General features: G+C 51.4%; 1 protein-coding gene across 7 annotated transcripts in view; it reads right to left on the bottom strand.

The window, feature by feature from the left end:
• The window catches only part of SNX8 (sorting nexin 8), a 40,365-nt gene that overhangs the window by 5,406 nt on the left and 8,475 nt on the right, over positions 1–26,484 (bottom strand). For 3 of the 7 annotated variants that reach the window (XM_082430580.1, XM_082430578.1, XM_082430583.1), the window contains exons 2-7: positions 10,655–10,851; positions 8,175–8,292; positions 6,465–6,586; positions 3,922–4,002; positions 2,838–2,998; positions 2,069–2,201 (exon numbers count right to left, since the gene is read on the bottom strand). In XM_082430580.1, the coding sequence (XP_082286706.1) occupies positions 2,069–2,201; positions 2,838–2,998; positions 3,922–4,002; positions 6,465–6,586; positions 8,175–8,292; positions 10,655–10,851 (812 nt within the window). Of the gene's footprint in view, positions 1–2,068; positions 2,202–2,837; positions 2,999–3,921; positions 4,003–6,464; positions 6,587–8,174; positions 8,293–10,654; positions 10,873–21,317; positions 21,488–26,484 lie in introns of those variants that run through there. The other 4 variants (XM_082430579.1, XM_082430582.1, XM_082430584.1 and 1 more) reach the window with 3 other exon arrangements.

The following is a 26,484-nucleotide window of genomic DNA, read 5'->3' as shown; positions in this document are numbered from 1 at the left end:
ACTCAGGGGGACCTAGGCCCTCGGACCCGCTGAGCCCAGAGGTTCCCAGCCATTCAATCCCGCACCCACAGTCAAGGTTCTAGCCAGTAAGGTGACAGGAAAATACCAGGCATGTTGCAGGTTTTTTCAGCTCAGAAAGGGAAATACCAGATGGCCACAGGTGCCCCGTCCCTCCTGACTGGGCAGGGGACACAGGAGAACAGAGGTTCCTCCCCGGGTGTGCAGCAGGGGGGACCCCTGCGTGTGTCATTTGCTCCCAAGTCCCATTTCTGCTCTGATGCTGTGCAAGACCCTAAACCACCAGCGCGTGTGCCTCTGCAGAAAGCACACACCCTGGCACCAAGAAAGAAACAGCCCCACTGGGAGTCTCACTTGTCTGGCTGGGACAGTTATCAGGTCTCCTGACGGGTCTGGGGAGAATAAAACCGTGATACGTAAAAACGGAATTCAGAACTAACCCTCGGATATCTTCACTTGCACAGCAAGAGTGAAGTGGAACCCTAGCTCTGACGGATGAAAGTCCTGACAGGCCATTTGATCCAGTTCCGTGTTAAAACCGTATTGATTTCACTTCAACATAGAAACCACCGAGAACAACGAGGGATACTCAGGAAACAGCACCGCGCAGACATGACACTGCCAAGCAGCATTTGTGAGGAGCCTCGGAGGCAGGAGGAACTTCAGACCGCACCCCATGAGAAGCCTGACGCCCCTCCCCCTCCAGGGCAGAAGCAGCATCCAAATCTGAATCAGAAAAGACGCTGGGAATGATCGAGTTGCGGTTCCCACCCTGCTCTGTGTACCCCCTCCAGGTTACCTGTCCAAGAGGGAGCTGTGGGCCCAGGGCCTGGGTCCCGGCAACAGAACAGCTTCGTTTGTATGTTTTACAGACTGAGCTCTGAGTACAGGGCCAAGGGTTAAACAAAAAGCTGTGAATGATCTAGGCCAGCTCCCTTGTTTCTAATCACAGAGAAAAATACCCAGGGACCAAAGCGGCCCGAGCGAGGTCCCAGCACGAGACACAGGCCAGCACAAAGCACGCTGCCCGAGCTCGCCCGCCTCTCTACCCAGCCAGTCCTCCGACACCACGTTCTTGGTCCCCAACCCCACCCCGCCTGCCACGGAAATGCGGGCTCCTCTCACCTGGAGACGGGCTGGGCCCCGGGCTAATTCCACACGCCGCGGACACCGGCCACACTCAGTGTCTGAAAGACACGCTCAGGCACGGGGACCACAGGGGTAGAACACCCAGCACTTTCCGCACCAGGAACGTGGTCAGATCCCCTTTTCATCACGTAGAGCCGTCCTGGCGCCCGAGCGCCCCACCTGGAGCCTGAAAACCCCCCAGACCCACCCGTCGCTGTGGTTCTGACTCGCTACTAAGGAGCTTTGAGCCTCAGCCGGCCAGCAAGGCCTCCATTTTAATGCATTCAAAACCAGCTACCAGCAGCCTAAAGCCCATTTCCCCAAGCACTAGGAAGCAAACTCTCACCCTCAAAATTATGCAACAGTTTTATAGCATAAAAGCACCAGATGAACATTTCCCTATGATGGTCAACACTGTATCTGCACATTAACCCCCAACGACTACAAGACTCTTTGCAGATTTCCACAAACAGCACCTGCCCACAGAGCAGAAGCATTTCCTGAGGTAAACTGGGTGTCTAGGGCAAGACATGGAGGGATTCTCTGGGGGAGCTGGGAGCTTGGCTGTCTTGCTGAGCTTTCAAGTGGCCAAATGCTGCTTGGCTACGACGGCACCACGGGAGCGCCCCGGGCAGTGCGAGACTACATCTCCAGGGACACAGCACACCTTCTAACCTCAGCAAGGTCAGATCTCAGAGACCAGAGCCCAATTTGTCCACGTCATCAGCAACCCTCTCAAGAGCGTAAAGGACTCCCAGGGAGCCACCCGGAACAGATGGGGACGTGCGCTTCCGACCTGAGAACCGCTGCCCACTCACCCAAGACTCGGAGCTGTGATGTCCATCTAAGAAGGAGCCGCTCCCGCACACCACGGCCCAGAATGTTCTCCGGAACGAGCGCCTCGGAGAGCAGACCCACTCACCTGCTGTGCAGCCTTGTCAGCGAGCAGCGCGAATTCAACGGACAGGCCTTTCAGCGCCTGTTTGAGGGACCCCCACGTGCTACTGTTCAGAGTGGCCCAGGAGGGGAGCGGGGTCGTGTCAGACCCTAAAGCACTGAGGAAGAAGGAGACACACAGGGGAAGAGACACTCAGGCCTGGAAGCTGGGCGGGCAGCCCACCCTGACGCCCCCCTCTGCCCCACAGCACAGCACCCCAGGGTGGCCGCCCCGCACATCTCCCAACCAAGACCCCTGCTACTCGCAGAGCAGGAGCCCCGGGAGTCTGTCGGAACGGTAAGGTCTCGATCCACCAAGACCTGGAGCCAACTGTCAGCGAGACCGCGAGGGAACGTGTGCACAGCGGGGTGGAGGCACGCGGCTCTGGGGACAGTGCAGAGGGCAGCGTCCTGGCTCGAGGCCGGGCCCCTCCTCCAGAGGAGAGGAAGCGTGACCAGCCCAGCACGGCCCTTCCCAGATCAGATGAACTTTTCTCAGGTCTGATCCTGACAACGGGGGCGGGGGGGGGGGACCCCTACGTTTGGGAACCCCGATGCCCTGCCTACACTCTCCATCTCTCTTCTTGCTTCTAAATGCGATCTCGTCTCCCCAGCCCTTTCCTTCCCCTTTGGGGTAGAACGAGTCAGAACGAGAGTCGTTATGGTAAACGCACTTTCTGCTCCAAGCCCGCCACCAAAGGCTAAAGACCCCACCCCACAAAACTGACCCCATGGAGCCCACCAGGGTCACCTGCCTCAGTTCCTTCCCGAATATGAGAAGGTCAGCAGCATTGTCGATGGCCCGCGACACCATCCGCTCGGCCCTATCGCGAAGCTTGTGGAAGCTGTTGTAGATGTTGCGAATCAGCTCCCGGCTGATGGCGAACTGAGTCTGGATGTCGGCTGGGAGGAAGTCCTGACGGGGGAGGAGGGAGGAGACTGTGCATCACCAGACGTGAAAACCTTCCAGAAAAGACGACCAGCAGGAGAGGAAGCAACTCCATCGACCGAGCAGGTAAACGAGCCCAGACCCCCAGGCCAGGTCACGTAGCGCACAGCCCAGAAGCCCACTTCTTTCTCCACCGCCCGCCCTGGACCCCTCTTCTTGTCCAAAAGAGACACAGAAACCAGCACTACACGCACACCACAAAAAATACGATCTGCAAACTCAACACGATGAACGTGCGGTCCTGACTCTGCACGAGGGCCAGGCCTCTGTATTTCCTCATTTATTCCCGAAGGGTAACTTTTCACCAGCTTTAATACTAACTACCTATTATATTAACTAATGTTAACTACACAATGCTTAGAAAACAAAAGGCTTAGGAAATAAAATGAAGGTAAAAGAATCTGTATTTTTGTATAGAGAAGTAGTTTAAGAAGAAATAAAAAAAAAAAAAGCTACCAAATAGCTACTTTCATCCTTTTGAGAAAGAGACCAGATTAACTAAATTTAAAAATAAACCAATGCAACAATCAATCCCCTGAAATCCAAAAAGCTGATGACCAAGCATCCATCCATCTGAATCACAAAATGCCTGAGGACATGGCACGAGGGGCCGGTGGGCCCTGTGGTCGGAGGGCGCTCAGTCACACCTGGGCCCCTCTGCCTAGGCGTTTGGGACCTTGCAAATGGCAGCCTCTCTCTCTGTTTCCTCATCTGTAAAATGGGCATGACACCCGCTGGGTTTCAGATCAACTGAAACAAGGGTCAAGGGAGAAAACCATGCAACCCATCTTAGCATGATGTCTGGCACACGGTAGAGGCAAAACAAACATCACTAACTGTTCACATGATTACTGCTCGGGGGGAAGGGATCATCAAAATCAGAAAAGTACCTTGGCCCGAGCAGCCAGCTTACAATTCATGAACTCGTCTCCCACGCACTGAGCGGATTCCTTTAACTTGTTCTGCACATCCTGCAAAAGCGAGAGAGAAACACTTGACCCTCAACCAGCCACAGAATCGGAGGCATGAGACCAACTGAGCCACCACAAAGCAGGGCCCAGTCCCTCCTTGAGAGAGGAGTGTCTCCAAGTGTTGGCTTTTTTTTTTTTTGGGCTGCATTGGGTCTTCGTTGCTGTGCGCAGGCTTTCTCGAGTTGCAGCAAGCGGGGGTTACTCTTCGTTGCGGTGCGCGGGCTTCTCATTGCGGTGGCTTCTCTTGTGGAGCACGGGCTCTAGGTGCGCGGGCTTCAGTAGTTGTGGCTCGTGGTCTCAGTAGTTGTGGCTCACGGGCTCTAGAGCGCAGGCTCAGCAGTTGTGGCGCTTGGGCTTAGCTGCTCCACGGCATGTGAGATCTTCCCGGGCCAGGGCTTGAACCCGTGTCCCCTGCATTGGCAGGCGGATTCGTAACCACTGTGCCACCAGGGAAGCCCTCCATGTGTTTGCTTTAACGTAAGTATTCTGTAATCTCTTCCTGTCTCCTGTTCCATTTTTTTCACATTGGCCTTAACCTTTGGGGTGGTCGGTCTTCCAGAGGCAGAAAGCCCGACCTCATGACAGGACTGCAAACTCCAGCTCTGGAGTGGAGCTCTCTCTCCAGAAAAACGGAAACTCCACCTCCAGACCAGGGACATGAGTACTTGGACAGACGTCGGAGTCACTAGATCCTGGAAGGTCCCACGTGGGGCACAGAAACAGGGACTGAAGTCTCCTCCCTTCCTATGATCAGACCCATGGGGTCAGGGCCCCCAGAGCCCTGGGGGAGCTGACGGCAGAGAAAGGGCAGCACTTGGGGTCCCGAGCCCTGGCTCTGAGCTCTGCCCTCTGAAGGGAGGCTCCCTGGCAAAGCCGAGCCTTAAGACAAGCCCCACAAAGAGTCACGGAAGATACAGGCAGAGACCCTAACGCGCAGCTGTGTGTGGGTGAAGGAATCGTAACATTTCAGAGATGCCTTGAAGAGCATCTGTCCCAATTCCCTCATTTTACCAAGAAGCAAATGGTGCCGGGAGGCCCAGGGACAGGCATCTGTGTAAGGGCAGCCGGGGCCGCTGGAGCCTGACGCCACCCGGCTTCCGCAGCAGCTCGCCCTCCCACCAGCCTCCCTCTGCCTCGAGCTGGGCGTAGCTCCCTCGCCCCACCGCGTCCCTCTGCCTCGAGCTGCGCGTAGCTCCCTTGCCCCACCGCGTCCCTCTGCTGCGGTCAAGATCCCAGCTCTACAGGAGCCTATCCAGCCCCAGGGTTCGAAAGACCCACCCTCCCAGCGCAAGGGCAGAAGGCCACAGCGTGCATTCCCTGGATGTCTGGAACGGGTCCCATAAAAGGGGCAGACCAACAGGCGCCCCAGGCATCGCAGAGGGAAAGGCCACAGTGTCTCTAGGGGTCAAAGGCCCCTCTGGCCTCCAGGGAGAGAGCGGTAAAGGAGGCGGCCAGGCTTGTGTGGGATCCACCTCTGCGGCTCTGCGCCCGCACCTTCCCGCGGCCGGCGAGGGCACGTCTGTCCCACCGCAGGCCGTGTGGGGCGTCCTCGCTGGAGCCCCTCCGCCCACCCCAACGAGGAGAGGGTCCCTCGGGGAAGCCTCTCCGCCTCCGAAGAGCTCAGCCCTGGGCGCACGGGGCCGTCCAGGCGGTGCCTCATCGGGCCGTGCCTCGGCGTCCTGACGGACCAGGACGGCCTGACGGACCAGGACGGCCTGACGGCAGCCTGGACGAAGACGCTGCCGCTCCAGCGTCTCACCGGAATCAAGGCCACACGGAGCTCCCTTCCCAGGACACACGTCCGCCCTGCAGCTCGGCCGGGGAGACTCAGCGGGCGCTCCCGGTAGTACGGAGTCCAACCCAGCCTTCCACTTGTTTTAGTTTTTTATTTTGGCCACACCGCACAGCATACAGGATCCTGGTTCCCCGACCAGGGGTGGGACCTGCGCTCCTTGCAGTGGAAGGGCGGAGTCTTACCCACTGGACCGCCAGGGAAGTCCCCAGCCTTCTTTTTTAAGTAAACGCACATTCACATGTGGAGTCGCTAGCCTGTCTGCCGACCCTCCAGACCACAGAGGCTCCTGTGTATCAGCTTCAAGCCCTCAGAGACTGTGCTGAAAAGCCACCCCTTCCACACAAAACCCCGCGAAGTCGGAACCGGGACGCCTCTTAGAATCGTACTCAACCTGTTACCTTGGGAGAATATAAATCTTATTTGTGTTTGTCCCATGTAAATAGATTCTGTCACGGCACCCAAACAAGGAGATTAAGGGGAGAACACGAAACAAAAGCAAATTTAAGAATGAAAATAAGTGGGACTGCTGTGGGCCTGGGTTTGATCCCTGGTCAGGGAACTAGGATCCCACAAGCCGTGCGGCACGGCCGAAAAAAAAAAAGAATGACAATAAGACCCGGGGAGCCTCAGGCCCCAGCACGCAGACCGCTGTGCGGCAGGTACTCACGGGGCCACTGAAGGACAGGAACAGCTTGAGAACAACGTCCTCGGAGAAGGGCGGGTGCCGGGCCACCAGGTTGATGAAGCGCTTCAGTGCTCTCCTCCGGGCCTCGATGAATTCCCTGTCAGCTGGACGCAGAACACGGGGTGACCACACGGAGCCTGGGGCACGAGCCCCCGCGACCTCGCTCTCAGGGCCCAACGCCTCCCGCACGGAGAGCTCTCCAAGCCACAGGGCCAGCGGGGGGCACGGGACCCAGCCAGAGGCTGCAGAAGGCGCACGAGACCCCCAGCTCGGCGCCCTGCCGCCTGCGGACGCACAGGGTCCGGGATCTGCCGAGGAAAACCACACAGCCCGCTGGCTTCGCTCGGTGGCACTGGACCCCGCACTGTGACCCCTTTCTGATGCCGCTCTCTATGAACAAACGGGCTTTGCTAAACTCATGTATTAATTTGACCCAGTTTTCCAGTTCACGTCACTTATTCCTCACTCTCCAACTGCAAACTGCTTTCGTTCGGGTTACGTATTCTCACTCCAAGGGCAAAAAAAGTAAAAGTGTACGATGATGCACTGAGGGTATTTAAATCTGACCGCAAATAAAAATGGTATTTAAAGTATTATTTTTTAATTATTGAGAAAAAGCTGGAAAAGGATCTCCCCCCCTCAAGGCCACCAGGACCCCGTCCATTGAAGGCTACGTTTTCATTAAGGCCGAGCCACACGACCAAGCATTGCATGACAGTTTCCAGGTTCTAAGCCCCACCCACACCCAATCGACCTCGACGCTGGGATCTCAGTGAGCATCCCCCTTACTCCCGAAGTATTTCCAGCTCCTGCCCTCAGCACCCTTCCCGTCCACGTGATAGGATCTGTTCCACATGCTCAGGCACGGCAAGAGGAAAACGACATTATCAGGTTCTGAGCTAGTCAGCAACCAGTGAGAGCAGAAGTACTTTAGGACGGTGGAAAACGGCAGAAAATCAATGGTCAGCTTTGGGTACTTGCCTTTGGATCGGGTTTCATCTAGAATCTGAGAAAAGAGCTGTGGGTGAAGGTCAATGAGACCTGAGAGGAGGCCTCAGCTGTCTCCCGCGCTCTGGAACCCTGGGAGAGACAGGCCAGTGCAGGGGGCCCGGAGACACCTGTGATCCCTCACCTAGCCCCAGGTAATCGCCGGTGAAGCATGAAGATGAGACAGCCACCTGCTATTGTTTTCACCTCCTTTGAGATGCAGGTTAGATTACTGGGCTGACATTCACTTCTGTTCTCTCGCAGAACTCCTTACACTATGGTGGTACCCACTGCTCTCCAAGGGCCGGCAAAACAAACAGCGCTCCTGGTCCCCCACTCAGGAGCCCCAGGACGCCTGGCCTCTGCCCTCTGGGAAGGAGAACTGGGGTACACTCCTTCTCCCTTGCAGAACGGGGCACTTCCCTACGTGTCAGTTATCAAGCAGGAGGCTCATGTAGCTAAGGGCACCTGGTGATGTCACCGTCCCGTACCAGACCTGGGCTCTAAGCCACAGCTGCACCCAGATTCCCCAGGGGCTGGTGCTGCACCACAGCCCTGCTACCGTCCCATCCCTGCTGGACAGAGGGCCAGAGGAAGATGGGCCACGAGGGGAGAGTGGCATCCATCACGGAGCCAGGACCTCAGCACAGGGCGGGGGGACCCCACCCGCCTACGCCCCCTGGCCAACAGCAAACCCAGCTTTACCTCCCAGCATCCTCTTGGGCGGGAGGGCCGGCACCATGCGGTACGGGAACTTCTGCAGCAGCATCTCGTGGAAGACCACGAAGTCATTGTACCGCCGATACACGCAGGACTTGAAGCGCTGCAAGAAAAGAGGTTCGGAGCTCAGCAGACACCCTCACACTTCACAGTTTCCCCTTACCTTCCCCTTCCACCACTAAACAGAACCTGCGGAAATAACAGGACTAAATTCCTCACCTTCTCTCACCAGGCCTTTACCAGAAGGAGAAATCCTCTATGTCCTTGATGGATGGAAATACAACTTTTAAACACTGCATAGCTCTAACTGTGTATTTAATTAACCGTCTATTATTCTGCATCTTCTGAACAAGACGAGTCTCCTTACAGGAGTTTCCACCTATATGGCGGCATCCCTCCTCCCCTTAGGTATCACGTGGGATTACCTTTGAGGGTATGTCCTCAACATACACTTTCAAACCGTGCTAACACAAGCAGCACTGCGCCTCCCGAAATAGACCCAACGGCCTAAAAGCAGACCAAACGCTGAACACGAAGACTGAAACACGGCAGACACGCAACTCAGATGAAACTGCCGACAGAGTCCACCATGAGCCCGCCCTTGATAAACCTGCAGGTTCCACAGGATTAACATTCTGTCCAGAGAGCAACCTCACTGGGGTCGAATGTAAGAGCTCTCACAAGAACCAGCATGAGCAGTGATCGCTACAATTAACTATGTTACACGAGTTACTAATTAACATCACTGACTGGAAAAAGCCAGTCTGAGATGGTGACATACTGTGTGGTTCCGATGATACGACACTCAGGAAAAGGCAAAGCTACGGAGACGGTGAAAGATCAGTGGTGTCTGGGTGGACGTGGGGGAGGGGTGAAGGGGGGCGGAGCACAGGGGACGCTTAGGGCAGTGAAGCTACACTGTGTGATTCTACAGCGGTGGACCAAACCCAGAGGATGTACAATAACAAGAGTGACCCCTCATGTCAACTGTGGACCCTGGGTGACAATGACGTGTCTAGGCAGGTTCACCACCTATAACAAATGCACCATCTGGCCGGGGGGGTTGACAGTAGGAGGAGGGGAAGATGGGAAATCTGTTCCTTCTGCTCAATATTGCTGTGAACCTAAAAACACCCCCCAAAAAACAAAGTCTATAAAAAGCTAAATATACTATACAAAGGACAAGTATGAAGCCACATGTGTCCACCTCTGGCGGGCATCGTGCCACGTCTGCACTCACTCCAACTCCAGCAAGCATGCAAGCAGGGGGCACAGCCTGAGGAGCCGCGTGGCCCAGAAGCCACCCCCGCGGTCCTAACATTAGCGGGCTGACCCCTCCACGCACGTTTCAGGAGGTGACCTGGGCAAAACGGCCTCCTTTTAAAAATGTTCGTTACGAGGTCATCAATTTACTTCAGGAGCAGGCAGTTGAATGAGACTGAAGATAAGGCCACTCTCACAGAAGAGCAGCTTGTCACACGTGCGGGGCGCCCGGCCCGTGGGCGACGAGGCCCCAGAGGAGGCGCCGGAGTCTCCATTCTCACCGCGGCCGAAGAGGCCAGACCGCGGCAATGCCAGACGGCAACGCTGTCCCCTAAACACGCGAGGGCCTCCTTCCCTCTCTGACCTCTGCCCTCCCCCTTGGCAGCGGCACTGACCAGCGTCAGAGCGAAGTTTACTCCCAGACTTCTGTCATCCTGCCTTTAAAACACAACAAAACAAAAATCCTGTGATTCTTGATTCTCATGGAACACGGCAAACAGCGTCCGCGACGGGGAACTGCTCCCGGGCTCTGGACACGCGCCTTTCTCCCTGCGATGACGGTCGTGATGCTCTCCCAGCCCACGCCCTGCAGCGCTGCTGCCTGAGCCTGCGACCCGGGCAGCTCTCAGCGCGGGGGCAGCTCTGACCCTGCGAATCTGCCCCCGCCACACACACACGGGTGCTCTGAGTTCACCGACGACTTAATCCCCAGGATAAAGAATAAAAGCTCCCATCAAAACGTATCCTAACTGAACCAAGATAACAGGCGGACGGACAAAAGATAAACGCCGCAGATGCCACAGGGGTCTACGCGCGCGGCCAACCCCGGGGCCAGGCGTCTGGCATCAATGAACTCTGATTTCAGGGGTGCCCCTAACAGGGACGGCAGCGCCATTTCGGGGGTGAGCCCCGCACACTTGACTCGGGGTGTGGAGCCCACATTCTCTGGGGTCCACACTCTCACCCTCGGGGACGTCCCAGCACTGCAGGACCGCCCCAGGCCGGCCCGTCCGGGGCTTGCCCTCCAGAGCCCACCGAGCGTCTTGAGGCAGGATCCCAGAGCTCCGACAGCGAGGGCGGGCAGGGCCGCTGGGGGGCGGCCGCAGAGGCAAGCATGCTGGGGGGCCTGCCTGCCACTGTGGGTCTTCCCGGCGGCCCTCCCCCTCCCGCCACCTCCGCCCCCCACTGCACGCCGCAGGTACCTGGCTGGAAACCTCATACTCCACGTGCTTGAGGAAGAGGCCCTTCTTCTCGGGGATGAGCTCCACCTGCACGGCGTCCCTGGCCAGCAGCTCCTGCAGCGTGAGCGACAACAGCAGTGGGTTCCCCGGCGGCATCTGCATCCGACTGGAGTCCGGGGCCCTCGGCTCGCTGACCTGGGGCGCTGGTGGTGAGTCTGCTGGAGACAAGGTGAGCGCAGCTGCTCAGACAGGGAGGCCGCCCCTCCGATGCCGCCTGCTGGCTCAGCACGTGGACTCCGGCCACGTCACCCGGCCAAACCCTGTCCTGGCCCCGGTGACGCTCATTCATTCAGGCTGGGGGGTCCACTCAGGGCCACGTCCTCCTCTCATAAACCACCACGCCATGAATCAGCAAACACGCCCACATGTCCAGGACCGGGCAAGTCTAGTTTTCAACTTGGGCAGAGAAAAATAAGTGAAATACTTACAAGTTACGTGCAAAAATACAGTCCTCCTTTTCTCCAGAGTCAAGAAAAGGGTTAAAACAGAGAAACGGGCCATACGATCTTCTACATGTGCCGGCGTTTCCAGAATCAGAGCACACTGCGTTCCTGCCACCACAATCATTCTAATGTGTAAAAACCTACATGCTTGCTTGAGTTAGACAGAGTTCCTGCTCACACAAACCAAAGCATTAAGCCCTAAAGCTTCAGTTTCCTTAGACACAAGAAGTCACCCACGTATCATTCACAGGACAGGGAATGACAAATCAGAGATTTTATATCTAACAACCTGCCAACAAACAAACAAAGAAATCCTGTTAAAAGGTCAGTTTGGTTTTTAGTACAGAGAAGAGTTTAGAACTTTAAAGAAAAAAAGGTTCTTTTCAGTTAAAAAAAGAAGAAGTTAAGGTATCCCTTGGGGGAAAAAGGTCTCATTCCAAGTAACACTGTTATAAATAAATACAACAAATGGTAGATCACATTTCTCCACCTTCTTAATTTTCTACAACGTCAGTGTATCACTTTTTATGATTTACTTCTTAAAGTAATTCTTCAGTGCAAGATTCTGGTTTACATTCTAATACAGAATTAATGACCAGATTATTTTCATCTGTGAAATCACTCAGCATTTTAGGATTTAAAATATAGCTGCCTTGAACTGACCTTAAAGATTAAGAAAATAAACAAGGGCTTAACTTGTATCTGGGAACCCCCAAGGGCCTCAAAACTCCATACAAAAACTAAATGTCGGGCTTCCCTGGTGGCTCAGTGGTTAAGAATCCGCCTGACAGTGCAGGGGACACGGGTTTGAGCCCAGGTCCAGGAAGATCCCACATGCCACGGAGCAACTAAGCCCGTGCGCCACAACTACTTAGCCTGAGCTCTAGAGCCCGTGAGCCACAACTACTGAAGCCCACGGGCCTACAGCCCGTGCTCCACAACGAAGAGTAGCCCCAGCTCACCGCAACTAGAGAAAGCCCACGCACAGCAATGAAGACCCAACGCAGCCAAAAATAAATTTAAAAAAAAAACAAAAAAAAACCCCACTAAATGTCATGTGCTCTAAAGCAGGCTGCTCTCAAGTGAGGGCATATATCCCAGGGTCGCAACACTCCACCAAGTGCAGGAAGAAGACATTAACAACTGTACTTGTATTTTCTTTATTTTTTTTTAATTTTTTCATTGTACTTGTATTTTCTATCTCTTCCTTTTTAATTTATATTACAATGTACATAAGAGTAGTAGAGTGTAGTACATGCATACAAATTATTAAAATATGCATATGTATAAATTGTGTACATGTGTATGAGTGTGCGTACAGGTGTTGCATTTGGGTGTGTGTGTACGAATGCATACATACAGGAGTGTGTACGTGTGTATGAGTTTGTTTGAATATGAGGTGTGAGTGTGTATAAGTGTGTATGTGTACATGTGTGCACACACATGTATGAGTGTGTGTACATAAGTGTCTGTATATGAAGTGTGTATATGGGCGGGTGTCCCCAATTGGCAGTCCCCAATACCTTAATGACTAAAAATGTGTGGAGACCACACCTCTAGAAGGTACCTGTTCTCCGAAGTCATCCCAAGACCCCAGCCCCTTTCCGTGTAAAAATATTTTTACACGGAAAGGGGCCTTAAAACTGTGTTTACCCAGCCTCCTTGGGGACCACAGAAATCCTCAAGGAGCCAACAAGCGTTTCTTAAGTACCAGCTCCAGGGAACATGGTGATGAATAAGACAGGGTCCCTGAGCTCATTAATTCATCCACACAGAAAACAGCTGTGTCCACCATTGCCAGGCACAACCTATAAATACCCAGACTCCGGGGAGAATGGGAATCAGCCCACGGGAACTCTTAACAGCGCCCCGAGAATCAGGACACAGCTCCAAGACGCAGGCTCCGGACGGGCAGGGATTCGCTCAGCTCTGTTCTCAGGCATGTCCCGGTGAGGGGAGCCTGGCACACAACGGGGGCTCAAGGAATGTTTGCTGAGTGACTATTTACTGTTATTGTATTTCCAGGAGGGAAATACAGAGCACCTCTGGGGAAAAGCAAAATCTTAACTAGGTCGCAGAATATGTGGAAAAACAGGAAACAATAAAGCTAAAAAGGTAATGGGGGAGAATATTTTTATCAGAGAAAATACGTGCAAATCATACATCTGATAAAGGACTTATATCTGGAATATACAAAGAACTTACAACTCAGTAAAAACACGGACAAACAATCCAATTTAAAAATGGGCAAAGGGTTTACACAGACATTTCTCCAAAGATGTACAAATGGCCAGGAAGTACAGAAAAAAATGCTCAACATCGCTAACCGTCATGGAAATGCAAATCACAGCCACACTAAGATGATGCCCTATGTTGACTACAATTAAAAAAAAAAAAAAGATTACATTGAGTGCTGGTGAGGATGTGGAAAACCCTCACATATGCTGGTAGGTGTGTAAATAGTGCAGCTGCCTTCAAACACGGTCTAGTAGTTCCTCAGAACGTTAGAAATAGAGTTACTCTATGACCCAGCAACTCCACTCCTAGGTGTACACTCAGGAGGAATGAACATGTGTGTCCACACAAAGACCTGTATACAAATGTCCACAGCAGCATGATTCATAAGAGCCAAAGAGAGGAAAAACCCAAATGTCCATCAACTGATGAACGGATAAATAAAAGTGGCCTATGCACACAATGGAATATTATTCAGCATGTACAGATTCATGCTACACCACGATGAACCTTGAAAACATGATAGTAAGTGAAAAGCAGCCAGTCACAAAACACCACATATGGGATGATTCCATCTACATGAAATATCCAGAAGAGGCAAGCCTACAGAAACAGACAGTAGTTTAGTGCGTGCATGCGGCTAGGGCGAGGGTGGCGGAATGCAGGGGCCTGAGGAATGGGGGGGAGGTGGGCGAGTGACTGGTGAAGAATAATGGGTTTCTCCTGGGGCGCAATAAAATGTCCTAAAATTGACTATGGCGATGGTTGCGCAACTGTAAATATACTAAAGACCACCGTATTATACGCTTCAAATGAGTAAACTGCCTGGCACGTAAATGATATCTCTATAAACTCTAAGTATCAAAGGTAGGTGACATCAATAAGAAAGGCAGAGTAAGGACCTCCAAAAATCCTCTCCTCCACAAAAGCAACGAGGACACTAGCAAAATCGTCAGAATCAGCTTTTTCAGAACACTGGGAAGTGACTAAAGGTTTGTGGCAATCCAGGGTACATTTATTGATGCAATAATTAGTTATGTCAAAATGAGGTCAGAGTGGAGTAGGGTGGGCCTTCATCCAATACAACTGGAGTTTTCATAAGAGGAAGAGACCACATGAAGGCACAGACACATGGACACACAGACAGGAGGCCACGTGACAGCACAGGCAGAGGCTGAGGAGCTGCACCTGCAGACCCAGGAACGCCCAGGATGGCTGGCCACCACCGGGAGCTACAAGAGGCAGCAAGGACCCACCTCGACAGGCTTCAGAGGGAGCATGACCTTCCAGCCTCCGCAACTGTGCGACAAGGTATTTCTGTTGTTTTAAGCCACCCAGTCTGTGGCACTTTCTTACAGCAGCCCCAGGAAACTCACACTACAAACTTTACAGAATTAGTTCAGAAAGGTTGTTAAATAAACGAGCTACAACAAAGAGCAACAACACCTTGGAGGGAAAACTGATGTCCAGAGATGCTACATTATTTTCTTTTTTTAACTTATTTATTTTGGGGCTGCATTGGGTCTTCGTTGCTGCACGTGGCCTTCTCTAGTTGCAGCAAGCAAGGGCTACTCTTCGCTGCCGTGGGCGGGCTTCTCATTGTGGTGGCTTCTCTTGTTGCACGGAGCATGGGCTCTAGGCGCGTGGGCTTCAGTAGCTGTGGCGCACGGGCTTAGTTGCTCCGCAGCATGTGGAATCTTCCCGGACCAGGGCTCGAACCCGTGTCCCCTGCATTGGCAGGTGGGTTCTCAACCGCTGCACCACCAGGGAAGTCCCAGCTATGTTATTTAAATTGTCCAGTCTTCAACAAAATTCTCTAAGACATGCAAAGAAACAACAAGGTAGTGCCAAAGGGGGGGGCGGGGGACACACACAACAGAAACTGTCCTTAAAAAAGCCTAGGTACTGAACCTATTAAAGACCTTAAATCAGCTATTTGAAATACGTTCAAAGGACTAAAGGGAACCATCTCTAAAGAACTAAGGGAAAGGGGCTTCCCTGGTGGCGCAGTGGTTGAGAATCTGCCTGCCAATGCAGGGGACACGGGTTCGAACCCTGGTCTGGGAGGATCCCACACGCCACGGAGCAACTGGGCCCGTGAGCCACAATTACTGAGCCTGCGCGTCTGGAGCCTGTGCTCCGCAACAAGAGAGGCCGCGATAGTGAGAGGCCCGCGCACCGCGATGAAGAGCGGCCTCCGCTTGCCGCAACTGGAGAAAGCCCTCGCACAGAAACGAAGACCCAACACAGCCAAAAGTAAATAAATAAATAAATAAAATTAAAGAATGATTGTTTTAGCCACAATCTGTTATTTAAAAAAAAAAAAAAAAACTAACGAAAAGTATGAGAACAACACCTCACTCACAGGGAATATCACTAAACGGACAGAAATCATAAAAAAGAAACAGATAAAAATTCTGGAGCTGAAAAGTTCAATAACTGAAAAATTCACCGGAGTCTCAACAGCAGATCTGAGTGAGCAGAAAGAAGAACCAGCAGACTTGAGGTTGCGTCAGTTGAGATGTTTTTTCCAGCCTGATGGACAGAAAGGAAAAAGGGTGCAGAGAAACAAACAACTCCTCAGAGACGCGTGGGACACGCCAAGCATGCCAACAGAATCCTAACAAGAATCCCAAAGGGAGAAAGGGTTAGAGAGAACACGTGAATAAATAATAGCCAAATCTGATTTAAATAATCCAAGAACTCAAAAGATTCCAACTAGGATAAACTTGAAGAGATTCTCACTTAGACGCATCATAATTAAACTGTTCAAACTGTACAATGAGAAAACCCTGAAAGCACCAGGAGAGAAATGACTCGCCAAGTACAAAGGGCCCCTTTAAGATTAATGCTGACTTCTCGTCAGAAACCATGGAGGCCAAAAGGCAATGGGACGACGTAGTCAAAGGGCCAAGAATTCTACATCCAGCAAAACTATCCCTCAAAAAACAAAGGAGAAATTAAAACATTCCCAGATTCCCAAAACTGACAGGATTCCTCACCAGCAAACCTTCCCTAAGAGAACTGAATCCACATGAAGAAATGAAGCACACCAGTAACCACAAAAGACAGTACTCGTGTATTTATTTTATTTGTAATTCTTTCTCCTAGCTGATTTCAAAGACAACTGTATAAAGCAACAACTATAAATCTGTTTTGATGGGCAAACGATTTATAGAATTGTAATTTGTATGATGACAACAGCACAGAAAGGGGAGAAGGAATGGAGCTATACAGAAGCAAAAGGTTTATATATTACTGAAATCAAATAGTATTAATCCAAGCTAGACTGTTATATAATATGGGAGCTGTAACTCCCACGGCAATCACCAAGAAAATAACCCCAAAAAAGTATAATAACCAAAACTATGTGGGAATGTAAATGGAACACTAGAAAATACTTATTTAATGTAAAAGAAAGCTGTAACAAAAGAACAGAGGAAAAATTAAATTAATGGGGGAAAGATCATTGAAAGAGCACCAGAGGTCTCTATTAAAATTTTTATGTAAGATAAAAATTAATACACACTCAACAGAGAAAACTTTATGATTTTCCTGATGATTAAAATAAGATAATGTCCCAAGACAGAATGTAAGCTCAATAATGATTACCAAATGATCACATGCTGCTGAGAAATCTGAACTTTGATCGCTGGAGGATTTAAAAGACAACTCAAAAGACACATTTTAAACCAAAGACATTACTCTCAACCACCTTGAGAACAAGCCCTTTGCAAAAGTTTCAATCACAAGAAAGCCACCATCCCAAACATCAATTTACTAAACTAAGACACCCATATTTTCAAAGAAAAAAAAACTGAAGAGCAAAAAAAGAAGGGAAAAAGACCATTTCAGACAGGCTGCACTGTCACGTGATGGCCCACACGCTGACACTGACGAAAGGGCAGAAACGCAGGGAGGAGATTCTGGTTTACCAAGGGAGTCAATGTCAAGGTCACCGGCAGGACTTTAAGACTCTTATCAAATGGAGCCTCCTACACAGGTTTTAGCAGCCCCATAAGACCAGGGCCTGGAAGAGGCACCGTCCACCAAGCCAGCCCCCTCAGAGATAAAACAGCTCGGACAAGAGAGGCCAGCCAGGCCCCTGATGAACGGTGGTGGACAAAGGCTGGCTCTGACCTTAGACGGACATGGGCGGAAATCCAGTCTCCGACGTCCCCAGCAGTGTGGCTGGCGAGTGACGGCCTCTGAGCTTTCCAACAGGCCTCTCCAAGGGTGTTCCCTCCAAACTTTCCAGCACAAAACTGCTCTACCGTGGGGTCCCCTGGAGTCGGAAGCCCTGGCCTTGAAAAGCCACCCACTGTCCTGACACTGGGCCGGGAAGCAGCTCTCAGACCCGCAGGCTGAGAATCGGGCTAACACCGGCCCACACGGATGGCCCTTGTGGGAACAGAACGAGACAGCAGAGCTAAGATAACCAGCTCCCAGACGCATTCGGGAACCCTTGCCTCCAGCCCAGATCTCATTTGTTCCAATCCCAAGAGAGTCTCTAAATCTGCTGAGTAAAACTTAGCACGTGCTTCCCACGACAACAGGTGTCGGGCCCTTGGCTCCAGGCTGGCCCACGGGTCAGGGCCTCACGGTCAGCGAGGCCGGGCCTCACACTCCCCCCTCTCTGGATATCTCGCTCCGCTGGCTCCGGGGTGACAGTGACAAGGGGCTGCAGCGCTCCCAGGCCAGCCACCAGCGCACTGTGTGCCCCCAAGGTCACACAGCATGAAGAGGGAAGCAGCCAGCTAGGAGTATCTAACACCCATTCAGCTCTGAGATTCTGGGATTCTCCAAGTCGGTTATCCACAAATCAAAGCAATGAAATTTCAAACACACACACAGACCAACTATCCTTCCCGACACACTCCCATCAGAACCTTTAGGCAGTAATCCTGCCACTGGGATGCATCCCAAGAGGTCTAACCCCACGTGTTCTGTTCGCAGCTAACATCTGGGGCCCTTACTCCCAAACAAAGCTCTGGGAAACGAACAGGATTTGCTGAATAAACCACGCTGTCTCGCACACACCCTTGCTTTATCTAAGCAAACCTCAGCAAATGCTGACCAACACGGAAGTCCAGACTGGGAGACCCCCCCCCCACAGTGAGCACAGGGTGCCACCCACGGGGGCCGAGGCCAGCCTGGCTGCCCACACGACCCACGCCGGCTCCAGTGGGGGGCGCTCTAAGCCCTAGGAGAGCCTCCTAACCCCGCTCAGCCCACGCAGCCCCGGGGTCCTCCCTGCTGGCAGAGCTCCCCTCAGCGTGAAGTGCCTTTCGAGCCATGAGCGGTCACGTGGCCCCCAAAGGCAGCCAGCGCGGAAGGCCCCTATTTTCTTCGCTAAGTGGCAGGTGCGTACGAACATGTCTTCTGATGGACTCCACGCTCAGCGTTCCACCACCGCTGCCGTCCGCGGCTGCTCGTTCACCAGAATGTGGGGAGGGCAGGGACCAGCGAGACACAGCACCGTCCCAGGGCTGAGGTCTCCAAGCTGAGCACGCATCAGGAGCACCTGCGGGCTCGCCCGCCCACTGGTGGTTAAGGTAGCTCTTACCAAAAAAAGAGAAGTGTTGGCAAGGGCGTGGAGGGATTGGAATCCTTGCGTGTGGCTGCTGGGACCGTAAAAGTTGGTGCAGCCGCTGTGGAAAACAGTGCAGCAGTTCCTCAAAAAATTAAATATAGAATCCCCATAGGAGCCAGCAATTCCACTTCTGGGTCTGTACCCAAAAGAACTGAAAGCAGGAACTAGAAGACATATTTGCACAGCCATGTTCAATGCAGTATTATTCACAGTAGCCAAAAGGTGGAAATACCCAAGTGTCCACTGACAGATGAATGCATCCACAAAACGCGGTCCATCCACACGACGGAACACTATTCAGCCTTAAAAACGAAGGAAGTACTGACACACGCGACATCGTGGATGAACCTTGAGGACATCATGTCCAGCGAAATAAGCCAGACGCAAAAAGACAATGTATGATTCCACTCACGTGAGGTCCCCAGAGCAAATTCATAGAAAAAGAAAGCAGATGTTGGGGACCAGGGGCTGCGGGCCGGGAGGATGGAGGGGGAGTGTTCAATGGGGCAGAGTTTCCATCTTGCAAGATGAATACGTTCTAGAGATGGATGGTATCAATGGAGGCACAATATGAATGCACTTAATGCCACAGAACTGTACACCTAAAAACGGTTAGAATTTTACGTTATGTATATTTTACACTTAAAAAAACACAGATTGCTGGGCCCCAGTCCCAGAGTCTAGGGCGGGGCCTAAGAATCTGAATTTGTAACAAGTCCCCAGATGCTGCTGTTGATCCGGGGGCCACAGCGTGAGAACCACTGTCACAGGGCAACCAGAGGGAAGGAATTCAGGGCCTCACCCAGACCCGTGCCCCTCATCTAACAAAAAGCAGATGTGCACAAATGCTGCCACCGTGCTTTCTGCAGTCGTCAAATGCAGAACGAACGACATTCCAGACGACAGACAACCTTTTCACCGAAATAACGTAAGATGGGGTCAGCAGACACCCTTTTCAACCTGAATATTCCTTCTCAGGCTCATGAAACTGTTTCAACCTCTGAAAACTTCTCTAGGCTACACTGTTATTCTGCAGTTAACAAACTGTTCTCAGGAAATGGAAGCAGAAGTTTCCTCATCCTTATCATGGCCATGGCCTCAGAAATGAGCATTCAGCAGCTCCATGGCCAGGGAATGACAGGAACGCCCCCCAAATGCCAGGAAACAGAGCTGCCCCATCTGTGGTCAGCTCGCCCTAAAAAGTGATCTGTCACCAGCCAGCTTTTGATTGTCCCTAACTCAGGAGCTCAACTGAACAAACTGTGCATGGCCTCAATTTCATCAAATTTAAGGCTTACTTTTCTTTTAATAACCTATTTTATGTAATGTTACAATATCTTGAAATAAAGGGACTTCCCTGGTGGTGCAGTGTTTAAGAATCCGCCTGCCAATGCAGGGGACATGGGTTCGAGCCCTGGTCCGGGAAGATCCCACATGCCGCGGAGCAACTAATAAGCCCGTGCGCCACAACTACTGAGCCTGCACTCTAGAGCCCATGAGCCACGACTACTGAGCCCACGAGCCACAACTATTGAAGCCTGCGTGCAGCAACGAAGACCCAACGCAGCCATAAATAAATAAATAAATAAATTTATTTTTAAAAATCCATTTAAAAAAAAAAACTTGAAATAAAATCTCTCCAACCCAACAATCTATATACATCCGTGTTCACTGTGTGCATTATCCTCGTGTATAGGGTTGTGATATGACACAAACAATTTTCAAATACCAAGCATGTTTCCAAGCTTCCATGACCACGTTTCTTTCAGCTTTTCTGTAGAAACAAAAACCTCCTAAATTCCTAGCCAATCAGATAATCACTATGAACACTGTTTCACTTCCATCCTATCCTTTTAAATACATGTATTTTTGTTGTGAAATACTTCAAACATACATGAAAATACAGGAACTATCAGAACCCATGTATCCACCAAGATTTCACTAAAGAGGACATTGTGCCCTATTTTTTGCTGAAGAGAATTTTTAATAAACAAAATGTTACAGATGCATACCATCCTCCCCACCCCCTTTTTCCTATTCCAAAGTAACCACTATCCTAGAGTTGATGGGTACAATTTCCAGGCAGGTCTGTGCACTTTCTCTACATAAGTGTCCAGAAAGTCCAGGCAAACACTGTGTTTCATTATATACAATAAACGTACAATTCCTTTTTTTCCCCACCGGCTTTAAAAACACTTTTATATTGAAACAGAGCATGTTAACAGAGAAGCGAACATCTCAAAACCGTTCAGCTCAATGAATTTACACGTCAGGGTAACAGCACCTGGATAAAGGAAGGTACCCGTCACGCTCCCTTCTCCCCAAGAGAGAGACTTCTAAAGCCACAGGTTACCTCTGCCTGATTCTTTGTTGACACCATACACGTGGACTCAAATCCTGAGTTCCTCTGTTTCTGACTTCTTCCACTCAACGTGGTGTGTACAGCCCCTCTGCGTGGCTCATGGGGCACAGACGGTCCATCTTCTTGCTGTGGATCCCGCCGTGTGATCAGCCGCGGCCTATTACTCACTCTGCGGCCGCGCGGCATCTGGGCAGCTTCACACGCTGCTGCTACAAACACGCCAGCACCAACCGGCACGTTGGTGGACGCATGTACGCATTTCTGTTCGGTACATTCCTGAGAGTGAAATTACTGGATCCCGGGGTTTCGTATGTGCAGCTCAGTAAATAATTCCAGTTTTCCAAGTAACTGAGCCAGTTTACACTCCCAGCAGCAGGGGTTCCAGCTGCCTCCCATGCTGGCCGACACTCATTATTTTCCGTCCGGTTTTCCTCGCCCTTCTGGTAGGCCCTTGACTCTTGAATACAGTCGCAATTCATCTGCCATTTTACCTTGATTTCTTTCCTTTTACAACACTGTTCCATATTTTCGAAGTTATTAAGACTGTTACCTGTAAAGACTGAATAATAACTTAGATATGGAACTAAAAATCATTTAGCCGTTCTCCTACTAACTGCTTTCTACTCTTAAAGACAGCATGAAGAATATCACCGTTCACAAAATAGTCTGCCCTATTTTTTATTCTATCCTTAGAATCCACTCCTAAAGAATTCCACATTTTTCTCCCGCTCACAGACGCTTCCCGAAAGGCTTTTATCTTCCCACGTGGACCGCACTACGTCACCAGCACTCCCTTCAGAAACCCCCTCGGAGAGTTACCGCAGTCACCTGAGTGATCTGTGCATGTTTCCTGGCAGCATTTAAAAAAAAAAACACTGAAGTTTCCTAACTGAGGATCAGAAGGGCAACCGCTAAGGAGAATAGCTCTGAATGCGGGGTTTCCCCAGCTCCACCACCGCCCCCCCAAAACGCCCCTTCACCTTCCTCGGCCAGCAAAGCCCCCGCCCGCCTGCCCCCTGCTCTCCAGCCACGCCAGCTGCCCGGCCGCCCCGTGAATGCGGCGCGCCGCTGCCGGCCCGGCGCCTTCACCTGCCGCCTCTTCTGCCAGCGTTCTCCTCCCAGAAACGCACCAGGCCACCTCCTTCCAATCGGGGGCAGAACTCACTCTCAGTGGCGTTCCCTCAGGGACGACGGCCCTGCGCCCTGGCTGCCCCCGCGGCTCTCACGTGCGCCAGCGACTCGCCGCGTCTGCCGAGTACCGTCCGCCTCCCGCTACAGGAACATCGGCCCCCCGAGAGCGGGCCTCTCTGTGTATTTTGTTCACCGTTAGTATCCCAGCGATCGAGAACACTGCCCGGCACGTAGTGAGCGCTCGGTGAGCATTTGTGGACGGAAAGGAGGACCCCCAATTCGCAGGAGCAAGAAGGCCGCGCGGGGAACTCAAGGCCTGCTGTGTTCTCCCAGGCAGGCGACAGCCCCATGCCCCCCCACCCGCACAAGGCGCACTCAGGCCTCAGCAGCGACAGGCACCGCGCCTCGGGGAGCCGCGCGAGAAGACAGAGCTGCTCACGCAGGACGGCTGTCAACACGCACGGCCACGCGGAGCCCCGGAGCAGCGACACCCTCAAGCTGGCGGTGTCCTCCCATGCCCCCCCATGGTCTCTCTGCCAAGTTGCAGTGAAATCCTTTTACCCCCCCAAAGAACAGAAGGCAAAACCCCTGATCACAGAAAGCTGTAACGTGCCTTGCGGGTAACCAACCTACCCAGCAAGAGAAGAATGTTTTTCACCTTCCTGCGAAGGTTTAAGTGTTTGTACCTTGAAGCAAAATATAAACTCTCTCTTAAGGTCCCTCCAAGCCCTCTGGTACTTACTAGCTGAGAATTCCCAAACTGAATCCCGTCCAGCCTCCAAAGCTCAATTCAGACACCCCTTCACCAGTGAAGTGTTTCCCGAGCCCCAGTTGGAATCACTGACCCTTCCTACTCTCGTGATTGGCTTGAACGTCCTTGCTGAGCTTTCCTAATCCATCTTGTTCACGGGTTTCTCCCACACACCACATAAACACCTTCAGGGCGCTTTGATTCCCTAATACTGCCTAGCACAGGAGTGGCACACAGCACATGCACCCCAAAAGTTCTTTATGATGGACAACCGGGTTTCCAAATGCCACGGAATGACACCAGACCCCTTCCTCACACCATACACAACAACTCATTCCAAATGGATCACAGCCCTAAATGTAAGAGCTAAAACTACAAAACTCTCAGCAGAAAATACAGGAGTAAATCTTTATGACCTTGGGTTAGGCAAAGCCTTCTTAGGTATGACACCAAAAGCATCAACTAAAGAACAAAATAGATGAATTGAACTTCATCAAAATTAAACACTGTTGTGCTGTAAAAGATACCATGAAGAAAGTAAAAAGCCAACCCACAGAAATGGAGAAAACATCTGTAAACCATGTATCTGATAAGGGTCTTGGGTCTAAAATACATAAAGAATTCTCATAACTCAAGTTTTTTAAAAAGACAAATTACCTAATTTTAAAGATGGACAAAGGATTTGAATAGACATTTCTCCAAAGGAGATGTACAAAAGGCCAACAAGCACATGAAAAGATGACCAACCACATGAGATTCCATCAACTGGGATGGATATAATGAAAAAAGCAATAACAAGTGTTGGTGAGGATGTGGAGAAGTTGGAACCCTCATAGTTTGCTGCAAAACAGTCCAGCAGTTCCTCAAAAGGTTAAACATGGGTTACCATGTGACCCAATGATTCCATTCCTAGGTGTACACCCATGAGAAATGAAACCCTATGCCCACACAAAGACTTGTATATGAATGTTCACGTCAGCATTAGTCATAACAGCCAAAACATGGAAACAGCCCAAATGTCCGTGGACTGATGAATGGATAAGTAAAATGTGAATTATCCATACAACGAAATATTATTCAGCCATAAAAAGAAATGAAGTACTGACCCATGCTACAACATCGATGAACCTTGAAAACACTGTGCTGAGTGAAAGCAGTCAGTCACAAAGGACCACAAATTATATGGTTCTATTTATATGAAACTTCCAGAACAGGCAAATCTACAGAGACAGAAAGAGCAGTGGTTGTCTAGGCCGGGGGAAGAGGGGGTTGGGGGCATGGGGAGCGACTACTAACGGGTACGGGCTGATGAGAATGCTCTAAAATCAATTGTGGCGAAGGCTGCATAACTCTCGGAATACGCTAAAAATCACGGAACTGTACCCTTGAAATGGGTGAATTATGTGGTATGTGACTTATATCTCAATAAAGCTTTTAAAAATGCTTTATGAATTCCTTCTCTCCTCTCCAGTTTTTGTGAATACAAACTAAGTATCCTCCCACCCCAGCACTGTGCCTAGAACACAGCTCGCAATCTTAAAGAAGGTGTCTGCTAAGAAGGGACAATGCCATCTACCCGTGAAACCCTTTGGTTGGGTTTCAGGCACAAGTAAGAAAATGTGAGCTGGTGATGTTGCCACAGAAACTCCAAGTGGCCACACTCAGGACCCTGTGGACCTCCCCGGGGTCCACGTGGCCTGAAGCTGCAAGTCAGTCGAAGTGGAAGCAGCCACTGAGGGCCAAGAAACCAGTCAAGTTCCCCTTAATAAAGTGCTTTTTTCCCCTCTTCTTCCTCTTCGCATGAATTCAAAGGCAGGGAGGAAGACGGTCACCTGGATAGCTGTATGCGGTATCGACCACCACTCGAGCAAGAGCCACGACCAGTGTCTGAACCTTCTGGATGCTGATATACCATCTCCTGAATCCTACAAACAGTCTAAGTAGGTACTGTGACCCCATTTCACAGATGTGAAAACTGGAGGCCCAGCCGGCAGCATGGCCCGCCTGGTCAGAGTCAGCCAGGTGATGCGTGGGGCCTGAACTTGCACCAGGTTACCCGATGACACCAGATCCTTGTTGCCTCCTTAACTCACAGGGCCTCATTCGAGGCCCACAACGTGGAGAGGAGCAGGGGCGGGCACACCCCACGCCTGGGCCAGGGGTCAGAGGGTCTCAGCGCAAACCCTGCTGTGAACGAGCCGCTCACCTCTCTGCACTCAGTTTTCTCCTCTCCAAAATGGGGACAATACCATCTACATTACTGGTTGGCTACAAGAATGTTAAATATATGTTTATATGTGAAGGCAACTAGCACGCGGCTGGTTTTTACAGGACCTGTGCCCAGATGAAACCACAGAGCGAATGAACTGCTGGCCAGGGGACGTGGCTCCCTCAAGCACTGGGTCCCCTGACACGTGACTCCCTAAATTCTGCTGGCAATCCCCAGAGCGCCGACTGCCCCTGGGACCCCCGGGGACGTGAACCACTCACGTTCACACACACGGGGCTTCTCCGGCCGAAAGTGGCTATTCCTTCCCGAGGGAGAGTCGAGGGGCCAAAGCACAAAGAGAGGGGAAGATCGCTGGTTTGTTTCCTTAAGACGTCACAAGACTGAAGTCCAGTCCCGAAAGGAGTCACCTATCAGACGACTTCCTCTGACTCAACTTGGAGCAAGAGGAACCCGCAGGGCAGCCACGGGACCCCTGCTTCTCCGTGAATCTCACCAAACCTGCTTCTGAAAGGGTTCATTGAGTCTCTCCCTCCAGAAGCCTCTTAGGTCTCTCATTTCTGGAATGTTTTTATGTGGGGAGGCCCAGGGACTTTTTCCAGAGTTTAAAAAGAATACTACTTTAGCTAACTCGGGAAATCTTGGAATAACTCACAAAGTAGAAGTTCAAAGTTCCAAAAAGAATACTCACCTCTGTGTAACTAAATTCCATCTGGTTTTGGTTTTGTTCTCTTTTTTTAAACCCTCCTCCCAGGCCTGGATGGTTCCGTCTGAAAGTGACTCCGGTTTTCTAGGGTCTCTGGACACGAAAGTGAACACGTTCCAAAATATCTGGCAGACTCGGTGTGTCTCGATCCCAGCGGCGGCTAAATGGAGGACCTGTGTTCCCAGCCTCATTCGGTCCCTTTAATAAAAGTCCGAGCGATCACCCGACAGCACAAGCCAAGTGACATACAATTCAATCCATTTAAACAGATATTTACTGATCCACAGAAGGGGGCACAAGGAGTGAGACAAGGCCCCTGCCTGGGGAGGGGGCGGGGGGTGGG

This window comes from Balaenoptera physalus (genome assembly GCF_965194825.1).
Source record: "Balaenoptera physalus genome assembly, chromosome: 16".
Lineage (NCBI taxonomy): Eukaryota > Metazoa > Chordata > Mammalia > Artiodactyla > Balaenopteridae > Balaenoptera > Balaenoptera physalus.
Note: the sequence above shows the minus strand (reverse complement) of the source record. Positions and strands in the feature narration are given on the sequence as shown.